General features: G+C 37.1%; 1 protein-coding gene across 11 annotated transcripts in view; it reads left to right on the forward strand.

Annotated features, from left to right (window-relative positions):
- CHODL (chondrolectin) overlaps positions 1-12,052 on the forward strand; it is a 411,269-nt gene that overhangs the window by 379,505 nt on the left and 19,712 nt on the right. The window contains exon 1 of one of the 11 annotated variants that reach the window (XM_012444766.3): positions 9,240-9,770. The exons of the other annotated variants lie outside the window; for them this stretch is intronic. Within the exon in view, the coding sequence (XP_012300189.2) occupies positions 9,692-9,770 (79 nt within the window). The 5' untranslated portion in view covers positions 9,240-9,691. Of the gene's footprint in view, positions 1-9,239; positions 9,771-12,052 lie in introns of those variants that run through there. 11 annotated transcript variants of the gene reach the window in all.

Here is a 12,052-nt window from a genome sequence, read left to right on the forward strand (position 1 = left end):
ACAGGCACGTGTGCAATGAAGTTATTCCTGTTATTGTCTATAAAATTTAATGGTTATTTCTGTTATAAAAGAGTTAAGAAGTAGTAGTCACTGAGAATAATATGATCAAATAATTTCTTTTCAAATAGAAGAATCTGTCACACATGCAGCCAACTGAACGCATTCCACTTATAATAAATTACGTGTTTCAAACAGATTTTCTACTAAAACTTATTGAAAATAGCATTTTGTTGCTATGACAACCTAGAACAGCAACTGGAAACTAGCATATTAAAGGGGAGACAGGGGAGACAGGAGAGACAGACAAATAGTTCATATTTAGCTAAATTGTATTCCTATTTAATTCTTATAAATTCAGGGAGGAATGAAAATTCTTATCATGTTCAAAAATGAATAGTTTTCTACCTTAACATCATGTAGATTTAGAATGTCCAGTGTATTTACATCATCTGTTGGTTATTAAATAAGATGAATCAACTCTCCTCTAATTTTTTTTTCTGAATCTCAAAACTCTTCTCTTCTATGAGCTTTGTATTAGTACATTCTCAAGCTGCCATAAACAACTGCCCAAGGCTGGATAATTTATAAAGGAAAGAAGTTTAATTGACTCACAGTTCCATATGGCTGGGAAGGCCTCAGGAAACTTACAATCATAGCAAAACCAGAAGCAAACACGTCCTTTTCCACAGGGCAGGAGAAGAAGAATGAAAGCCAAGTGAACGGGGAAGCCCCTTATAAAACCATTGGAGCTTGTGAGAACTTATTCACTATCATGAGACTAGCATGGGGGAAAACCACCTCTATGATTCAGTTACCTCCCATGGGGTCCTTTCCACCACACATGGGGATTATGGAAACTGCAATTCAAGATGAGACTTGGGTGGGAACACAGCCAAACTATATCAAGCTTTGATTGCTTTTTGTAGATTTTGAGCTTTAGACCCTTCGCTCAGGATATTATAGCTATTTATTGATTGAAACTCTGACTTTCAAAGGGTGCTTTATGAATTCTGAGAGTTCCACAATGTATCTCTAAGGTTTCTTTGGAAAAAAGTATGGTCATATGGCCAATTGATTCTGGTGTTTTCTGTGTCTTTTAAGTTTTACCTGAATACCACACAGAAATTATAATGGTGCAGCTCAGAAAAATGAGCAGGCAGTTTCATAATTCAAAAACATTGAGCAATTTGATTAAAAATTTATAAAATATTTTAAATCCCAATAATTTTGACATGAAATTTCAGATAACCATTTGAACAATAAATGACAGATTTTCTACTTGTATTTATAAGATATCCTCAATGAAAATGTGCTTATATTAACATTCAGAGAGATACAATTTTATTTCATGTTGTAATTTGTAGTCTTTTTAAAAATCAAAAAGTCATTTATTGACTTCCTAGTATGCAAGACACTGTTAGGCATTGAGGATACAGAATATTTTATAGTACAGTATTTTTCCTATAGGAGACTGTGTGTCCACATAAAAAGGCATAATTTATGCAGATAACTATTGGAGAAGAAAAGTACTGCAATTTTAAAAAATCAGAGCAAGAAACTAATTATTTTTCTGGAAATTAAAAAATCAGCTTCGTGTAGGATGTAAAAGTCAACCACATGTTAAATATCAGGCTATGAGCTGCACTGTTCTGGGCAAATTAAGACTTTGTCAGGCCACGCAAGATATGTGGTTATCACACTCTTGAAAGATGTTACTGGTGGAAGCATGTAGCAGTGTGGAAGTAGAAAAGCAAAATTTAGACTATCTAGGAATATCCATCTGAAATTTGCATTTATCTCCACTCTCTCTCAGAAAAAAATTAGCTATAGCTAAAGTAAGGGCTACTCAGCAACTTCTGCAGAATAGGAAGGAAACATTAACCTAAGATTCTAGAATGTAAGTGACATGGATTACTCTCAAAAACCTCCCCATTTGCAAGCCTGACATTATTGAGTGTTAGCAAAGAAAAGGGAGGTACTGGGTGACTTTTCAGAATTGCTAAAGCCTTCTTTCATCTCCTTTACAGGAGTAAGGAAGTGTGGAGGAAAGGAGAATATCCTTCCTGTGTTGATTGCAGTTCTTATTATACATCCCACTTCTCTCCCACCCTTGTCACTCTAGAGAGTAGAAAAGGAAAAGGGAAAAATCTCTAAAACCTGGATTCAGGTGAAGGTTAAAAAAATTAATTCAGAGATTCATTCATTTTTGGGTAGATATTTACCAAACACATAGCAGGTATTCTCCACCTACGGTTTTATAATTAAAATTTATCCAAATTTCCCACCCACTGTTTATTTATTGAGAAGACATAAAAATTTCCCACTGACTGTTTATTTACAGTAGGTGGAGAATAAAACCACCTACTCATGGAAAAAGAAACTAGTAGAGAAGGACAAACATTAAATAAGTACACACAATTTTAACAGAATAAGTGCAATATGTGCTCAATAAATGTTTGTTAAATTACAGATGCAGTCAGGAAAAACTGGGAGAGGATAAGCAGAGGTAGACTTAGATTATTAGGAGGCCTTTTGGCAAATCTAGGAAGGGACAGAAAGACAGTATCTTCACTTACTTTATGATTGTCCTAAAGTTTCTCAGCACCCTGAACTATTAACTTGCGTTGGAGAATACCAAGATAGAGTCTGGGAAGAGACACCAGGGTTCTAGTAGTCCTTAACATGTTAGAATAAGCCATGTAGACTGATGTGCATATTAGTCCATTTTCACACTGCTGATAAAGACATACTTGAGACTGGGAAGAAACAGAGATTTCACTGGACTTACAGTTCCACATGGCTGAGGATGCCTCAGAATCTTGGCGGGAGGTGAAAGGCACTTAAATGGTTGTGACAAGAGAAAATAAGGAAGATGAAAAGCGGAAACCCCTGGTAAAACAATCAGATATGGTGAGACTCATTCACTACCATGGGGAAACTGCCCCCATGATTCAAGTTATCCCCCAGTGGGCCCCTCCCACAAAATGTGGGAATTATGGGAATACATTTCAAGATGAGATTTGAGTGGGGAAACAGAGCCAAACCATACCAATGCGGTTATGTGAAAGTTCAGGGAGGGGCTGTTATGGATGATGGTGGAATTGATTTGAATATTAAGATTGTGAGGTCTAGCTTTGTCTTCCATTTTATTCCCCATAGGTAATATTTTCTTTCAGAAGTCTTTACAGTCAGGAGTAAATGAGTCTCAACACAGATGGGCCTGAATCTACTCTGATTATCCCAGTCTTGTCACAATAATTTATATATATATATATAATTGTTGTTTTATTTAACTTCCTATATATTTAAACATCGAAAACATTATTTATTATTTTTTAGTACCAGATTAAATGACTCTTACCTATTAGAGTAGACAGGAGGTACATGACTAAGACATTCATGATGATTTCTTAGCTCTCTGATGTTCTTTAACACTCTTGAAAATTAAGGCTGTCTTACGCATTTTTGTGTCCATTCTTTTGAGAGAAGTATTATAGCAGTGATTTCTTATCCTAAACGTGCTCAGTTAACTTTTTTCTGGTGTAAAGGATCAAGCAATAGAAATACACTTGCTTTTGTTATGTTTTTCCCTTTGTATTCAGGTTTATTTTACAGGAATTCTTTGGAATATAAAATATTTACACCTTATTGCAGATAAATTATAACTTTTCCTTTTTAAAAAAGTAATCTAGAGGATAAGGAAACTTTTATGGATGCTGATATCTATGACTTATCTGACAGAGCATTCCTTATTATTTCCATATTGCTGTGCTGCAGTATATACATGCATTTGGCATATGAGCTATTTACGCTTAGAAACAATGTATGAAAGAGCAGCAAAGTGACAGATGTACCTCCAGAAGGATATTTAAATTGATTTTTTTCCTAATACTTTTGTTTTTTTCCCTCAAATTCCTTCTAACTTTATATGTCATTCCACATAATACAGTTTATGGCTATTATGGCTGCCTTTGGCACCATTGATTCCTAGTCATTTGACATATTTGGAGAAACATTTAATATTTATGAATACAACACAGGAATATTTTACTTTTTTAAGGTCTTCAGCTATTCTCCTCTTTACGATATTTCCCTTTTAGTAAAACACGTTTATAGAAAATATCTTGGTTTATCAAACATTCATTTACAGTTTATGGTCTCTTAGTTGGATTATCTTTTACTCAACTTGGCCCTCAATTTTATTTTGCTTTATTTGTTTTTTTTTTTTAATCTTTGTGGCATCTGTGATATGTTGATTTATTACTCAAAGGACCATAGAAAATTTTTGGAACTCCTATTTTCTGAATAATTTGGAAATCAAATGAAGATATAGCCATTTATTATCAATCAAACCATTGTCATTTTTATAGAAAAAGAAGGAGAGAGAGAGAGGGAGGAAGGGAAGAAAATAAAAAGGGAAGGAAGATGTTAGGCTTTTTTACTTTAGTGAAATAAATTGTAATGCTGAAAAGGACTCTAGAAATCATCTAGCATAGTGATTTCCAACTTCTTTGAATATGAAGCCCTATTTTTAACAAACATATTGTTTTTAGGACCTTGCAAAATAGCAGTTGTTCTTTTGGTAAATATTGATCAGAATATATTGGAAAAGATTTATAAATTAAGTGACATTTTACAATTAAATTTACATTTTATTAGAACAATAACATCTATATATATTTGGAAAATTGGTGCATATGTGCAAATAACATGACATTCTGGCTAGGGGTAATAAAGATTAAGATTTGAAAAGTTTATGAAATAACAATATTTCTGCAACAGAATCTCATTCAGTTGGGAAACACAGAATTTCTCCAATTCATTCTTTTTATATGTATAAAATGAAAACCAAACAGATGAGGAAAGTTGCCCAAGGTCAGATTAATGAAAAATTTAGATTAATGTTTCTGTTAGCCAAATAATCTTTCCGTAATGCCAAATATCACCCCCAATAAGGAGTTAGTCAATTATGTTTCTAATAAATCAGACCAGACACTTGAAGCAAGGATGATTTTAGCTTATACCTTTTTTGTTTGATCATGTCAATTTTGTTTGGTTGTATTAACATATATTAAGACCAGATTTAGTAATTAAGCTGTAATTAGAAAAACAAATATTGAGTTATACTAGATTGCCAGCAATAGAAACAGAATTCATTGCTTTAAATTAATAAAGAAGCATTAAAAAGAAATTATAATTTACTGAGTTGATAGTTAAACATGCACATATATTTATATGATTCTTTAAATCTGATAGTATATATTCCTAGTCATGGAGTTCTATAAATACTTTTAACCCATCACCTGAATGATCAGAACATGCAACAGACTGAATAGTTACTAAATTTAAACTTCAAGTTATAGAAAACCATGTTTTTTAGTGTGTATATTCTTCATTGTATTTCTGATATCATTATGAACAATGAAGTTTCCCTAGATAGCCCTGCAAAAACTGACTTCTGGGATTATAATGAAGAGTGGGACTGGCTCCCGAATGAGGTAGGTCATGTATTCTACAGCATAGATATGTTTTGAAAAGAACAAGTAAATCTCAGGGGAATTTGGCCAACTGCTTATTCTTACATTTGAGCCTGTTTCATGCCCACACAGATGCCAAGGTGTCATCTCTAAAAAATTGGGAGGAAAAACCTTGGAATCAGTGCTGTCTTACTGGAAACCAAGCATTACTCAAAAAAAAAAAAAAAAAAAAAAAAAAAAAGAAAGAAACTTTTTACCTGTTGCTGAAGTGGTTATATAGTAATGATTTACCTTTTAAACTTTCAAATGTTTATTTTTCTATGTCCTGGCAATGCTATTGATAGTGCTCAGGAGAATCATTAACTGCCATTAAATAAAGTATAATAGAATAAATAAATTGGTTAATACTGGATTCTGATAACATCTCAAATTTATTAATGTAAAGTTGTAATAATTTTAAAGATTGTAACAAATCTCCCTTGAAGATTGTATTTGTCACTTTTTGACCTGGAGCAGAAATGAATGAAGCCTACTGTGACTTAGGTTGAAGCCACTGTATTGAGTTACCCAAGTGAGGAGCCACTGAGAGCAGATCAATGGTTAGAATTTAGGCTGTCTTGCCTTGAGATGTAATAATGGGCACATGAAGCAGATGCTCACTGGGAATTGCAGACATTTGAAAGTGAATGGGGAAAGTGGAAGAGTTCGTGGTATATTGGGGATATACAGATTCCATAGTGTACTCTTATGAGTCCTGATATCACTTTAGAAAAGGTTGGATTCCAAATATTGTTTCTATTGATGTTTCAGAGCTTCCAGAGATTCAGCAATCAACTTATTCCTGAGATTCCTCTGTGACCACTTTTACTGATAATCATCGTTCTATTTGGGGGCTTGAAGACAGAGATGCATTTTAGGTGTTGAATGTATGCTGAGCACCTTAGCTTAATCAGTTTGAAGTTCTCATTTGAATCTTTTTTTTTAAGTGGAAAAGACCCTTGACTTGTGGGGTACCTCTCTTCTGACTGCCGGTCATATGGTCTCATTTGGTATGAGCTGACTTGGGGCCCAGCTCCAGACATACACAATTCCTCACATAACCCTGAAGTCTCTTGCTTGCCATAGAGGGAGTCCTTAATTTCCTGATTGCTTTGCAAACAGTTCTTAAACTTCTAATTTTGTTCAGTTAATTCGGAACTAGAATATGACATCAGAAAAACATGTGTGTCCTATGACACCTTAGGCATATCCACAAGAGGGAAAAATTAAAATCCTTTGTTAATAAAATTGATGAATATTTGTTGTTTTCCCCCAATTCCCAATAACCTTGTAACATTTTTCCAAAATACAATTTTGTTGAAATTTTTTTATTTGTAGCCGCTACTACACTGTATGGAAAAAAAAAAAAAAAGAAGCCAAGAGAGATTTCCACCAGTGCTCTCCAAAGAGCATGCCTAGTACCACTCAGATTTTATATTTAAGATAATTCAAACTGTGATCTCTGAGCTTAGTGATGACCCATCCAAATGTTTTGAAGTGAGGGAGACACAAACAAATGAAAAAAGCTGTTCTTGTCAGCCAGTCCCCTTAAAATCATCATATCTAAAAAGAACCTGCAATAATTTATTTTCCTGATAGGTCAAACAATATCCACAATAACTGCTGAACAGCCATAGTTAGTGAGTGTGGCCAACTTAACCTGATATAATTCTGGCCTAAAGATAAGAAACTGTATGTTAGGAAGTCTGTGCAACCACACTGAGGATATAGTTATTACTGTAGTTTTGATTTCCTGAAGTACTAAGACCATGAAGATCCTTCCTGACAAAAGGCTTCATTCTTGCTAGCTTTTTAGGCATGAGAGACATTTGAGCCTACTGATGATGATGGAATATATATCTAGTGCTTATGTTGTAAATTGCTGGTATTCTTTCCCAAAGAGGGACCTTTTTACAGTAGCTCTGGACTGTGTGAGTAACAGTAGGGTGGCATGAAAGGGGAAAGGAGATCCCCTTCAGAATCCTAGTTCTATAGGTATTTGGAGAAGCCATGGGGATCACGACCCTTAACCTTGACTGCTGCTAGATAATTCCTACAAATAAACCTCCAAATGAATTTCTCATCTTCTGTGCTGGCCATGACACTTGACTTGACCTTCCATTACAGCATTTATACACAGAGCAATTATTTTATTATGTTTCTTTCTCTACACTGGACTGTGAGCCCCTGGGGGCAGCTCTCCTACCATGGCTATGCCAGTGATACTCTTTGACATGGTTTCCAGGGCTGAGCTATACCTCTACTGCCTGGAGGCATATCAATTTTCCATTTTTCATTCAGAATCCCAGCAGTGCCTGTTTGTTGTGAGTAATTAGCTAGTGTGAAAGTCACAGAATCTGTAGCCTCTACAAGGTCCAAATTTATTAACTGCCCATGGTTCTGCAATAAATTAGTGTTTTTAAAGCTAATATAAGAAAAAGGAAGTGATAGAATAGATATTATTGTAGTTATTTTGGAATTCTACTTTTTTTTTTTTTTTTTGAGACAGGATCTTGCGTGTTGCCAAAACTGGAATGCAGTGGCTGGATCATAGCTCACTGTAGCGTCAGACTCCTACCTCAGCCTCCAGAGTAGCTGGGACTACAGACAGAGCTAGAATTCTACTGTCACGAGTAGGCTGCATTTAATAATCTTTAAGGTCTTTCCAAGTGCTAAAATTTCTGATTCTGCAAGACTTGTCCTTGTTGTGTCAGTATTGACTTCCTTTTTCCAATAAAACAGTCAAACAGTTGTTTAGAGTGTACCTGTGGCTTATGAAAACCAAAGACAGCAAGAAGTTAGAGGACAGTGTAATTCCTATAAGACACATAATGTTATTTAACAGTTATTTAAAGCATTTAATTTTATAAGCATAACATTCTCATGCATTTAAAGCAACATAATGGGAAAATACCAATTCCACTGAAGCTCATTATGAGAACATTTTCAGAGTTCATACCATGGACTTGATATAGATTAAATTCTTATGAGCTTCTCTCCAGTACTCCTAGGTATAACAGTCTTTGCCTAGACTGCTTTAATAAAGAGCAGGTCAGGTTATGAAAAATATAGGTTTTTCAATGAGCTTTACTTCTAATGTAAATCATAGATTACCAATAAATGATTGCGAAGAAATACATCCATTTTACATCCAGAAAATTCCCAATAATTCAGAATGTCTACTTTGTATTGATGGTTTTCTCTGGAGTTGCAAACACTGAGACTGAAATCAGTTTCGAAAACCATGCTTCAAATATTCATTTCAATTTGCTCTGTGGCAGTTTTCGTCCAACAACCTGCTTGGAGATAATCTATTTGCAGAACCTAGGTGGGGAAAAACCTGCCACATTACATAATTCACTGAGCAGGTTTTGGCTCCCACTTCACCAATCCGTCTTAAATAGTGGCTAGTGCCCTGCATCTAGCAATACATATGATCAAGCAATTTAGCACAGAAAGAGAAAGGCCCCACAACCTGGCAACCCCGTGGACATTTATCTTTGAGAAAAACAAATGGATCCAACTTTTTGCCAGAGTTTAATAGCAAAGCTGTCACATTTTACACAAATGAGTATCCAGTCCGCCAGCGAATGGAAAGAGGGGACAGGGAGGAGGGGACCAGAGGAGGTGGGGCAGCTGACTGGACTGTTTTCAAAGTAGCTCCCGTTTTTAGGGGAGGGGCTGGGATGCTCCACATGGCTGGAGAGACGAAGTAGTTAAAAATTATTGCTAGCGAGGGGCTGGAACCTCGGGACGTGGGTATATAAGACGGTGCCTGAGCGCAGAGCGGCTGCTGCTGCTGTGATCCAGGACCAGGGCGCACGGGCTCAGCCTCTCACTTGCCAGAGGAAAGAAGCAAAGCGCAACGGTGCGGTCCAAGCCAGGGCTCCTGCTTCGCCTCTGGGACACACACGGGACTCCCTAACTTCAATCCCCAAACGCGCACCCGCGAAGTCCTGGGCTCCAGCCCGGCACACCCAGGCGCGGCACAGGCGCGGCCGGCGGCAGGTCCCGGCCAAAGGCGATGCGCGCAGGGGTTCGGGCAGCTGGGCTCCGGCGGCGGGAGTAGGGCCCAGCAGGGAGGTAGGGAGGCTGCGGAATCAGAGCCGCGGGCTGCGCCCTAGGCAGAGGCCGCCCACGCTCCAAGCAACACCTGCTGCTGCCACCGCGACGCGATGAGCCGCGTGGTTTCTCTGTTGCTGGGCGCCGCGCTGCTCTGCGGCCACGGAGCCTTCTGCCGCCGGGTGGTCAGCGGTGAGTCAGGGGCCGGCCCCCCGGAAGACGGGCTGGGAGAGGGGACCACGGGGCGCGGCGGGGCAGCCTGTCCTCGGGCGGAGGGTCTCCGGGGCGTTTGAAACCTGGACGGTGTAAGGGCCCTGGAGGAGGCGGGAAGAAATTGATTGTGCTATTCTCCTCCCTCTCCTAACACACTCTCAGAAAAGTTTAAATTTTTGTGAAGCACTTGCTTAAGTCGCCGCAGAGCGAACTTCTGCTTCATCAGGAGCGGCACAGCCTTTTTCTGGAGTGAGTTCCACTTTCTTTGTGAGAGAGTTGACCACAGGGTAGGGCTCAGCACCTGCAAAGGGGGTGGGGTAGGGCGGAGGCAGAGGGAACCCAGAGACAGCAGAGCCACCGCAGAAATGCCACCCTCTGTGGCTCTGGCTGGACTTTGGTCCCTGCACCATGTTCACTCGGATGATTTCTGAGACCAGATCAGTTCGCCGTGGGTCGCCTCCGGATGCCTGGGCATCCAGTCTTTGTTCTCAGCAGGACTACTGGCGAGGACCTGGAGTGTGTTCATTGTGTGTAGATGCTTTTCCTTTACACACTTCGTTCCAAGTTGGGGACTTCCCAGAAAATGAAGTCAGCTGGAGTTGGGCCGAGGTGTACTTGGTAATGACTGCAGGTTTGGCACACAGTAGGTGCACAATTAGGTCTGTCAAGTCAGTGCATGGGAAATGGATCAAAATTGGCAAGCTTCCCAGGTTTTCTTTGAATTTTCTTTTTTTGATTCTCACTGTCCTATTGTTGAACAATTTATATTGCATCTACTCTCCCTTACTTTTTGGGAAGTAAGGGGCTTCAAAAGGATACATATTCTCAGTGTCCTAGGATGAATGTGATCAGGGCCTCACATGAAGGCTGAATATAACTACACTTTATAGAAATCTCTTGCTATGCTCTTTGAAACATTGCAATATTTGTTAGATATATGTGTTTTGAGGGTGAAAGTTTTTTTTCAAACATAAAAAGCACAAATAGTCCTTTTCACTTTTGAACATCTATACAACAGGTGTCATTAGATGTAGAAATAGATGACAGATGACAGCAACTAATTCAGTTGTGAAGCCAGACCTTTAGACACTGACATATTAAGCTTAATTGTTACTGATCTTCCCCTTAGCAATTTGTGATGTTCTGCAGTTTCAGAATATAATTCTTAAATGTGTAGTTACAATCACTCTACACTTTTTCAGAATTTTCAGAATCTGTGACATTAGATCCTTTTCCTCCTTAATTTAGCTGCAAAGAAAAAGTTCATTATATAGATTCATCTGATTGTGTAAATTACTTATCTGTCTTTGTGTTTATCAGAATTATTCATGCAATTGAATGAACAGCAGAGACCATGCTTTGAACATAAGTGTTTTTGTTTTTAAACACTCATTGACCTAAATAATATCCTTTAGATATACCTTGTTCCTAGGCCTCAACATTTGCAAGGGAGACAAAATAATATCTAAAGTAAAAACAGAGCTTAAAAATTGTTAAAGAGGTGTATTTTGTGTTCTATAAATACATAATTTTTTCCAAACCTTTTGTTATGTTTTCTTATTATGTATTTATAGGCATCTTGTAGATGACATCTGGAAAATTTCTAATTAACTGAACATGATCTATTTGATTTAGCATAAATGATGATGTTTATTTGATACTAAAATAATTAGTTATGTTTTTCTTATGAATAATTCAATTGTCTTTGGTCATAAAATTCACATTGAAATTTAACCATCTGTAAATTGATTTGTAACATTTATTCTTTGAAGACTAATTTTTAAAAAAGATATATTTTAACCACAATGGCTGGATAACACAGCAGCCTAAAGCCTGACATTTTTGTAGCAATAGTTTCTGATGGATCTATTGTCTACCTGGTCAATGTAAGTTTTGAATTGGTGCATCAATTTTTTCATGCCACTTGGGACCATTCACCAAATCTTTACTGAAGTGTAAGAGCCTCTTTGGGACTGTTAGTAGGAACATACTGACCACATATAGAATATATTTCTATTTGTTAAATTTCAGTACAACAATTTATAACTTCTATGTAGGATACTCAAATAATCACTTACTCCAGAAAAAAAGATAGACACAAAATAATTCTCCACAGAAATTATCTTAATACTTTAAAATATTCAATAAGATACTTTCCAATACTTTTAAATACATCACCTTTTCTAAAGTGTAGAGTATTACTTAAAAATAAAGTGGATATATTTTAGCAAGAAGTGGCATCTCAAACAACTTGGTCATCA

The sequence above is a fragment of the Aotus nancymaae genome, unplaced genomic scaffold (genome assembly GCF_030222135.1).
Source record: "Aotus nancymaae isolate 86718 unplaced genomic scaffold, 86718_ANA_hifiasm-v0.15.2.pri h1tg000022l_1, whole genome shotgun sequence".
NCBI classification, from domain to species: Eukaryota; Metazoa; Chordata; class Mammalia; order Primates; family Aotidae; genus Aotus; species Aotus nancymaae.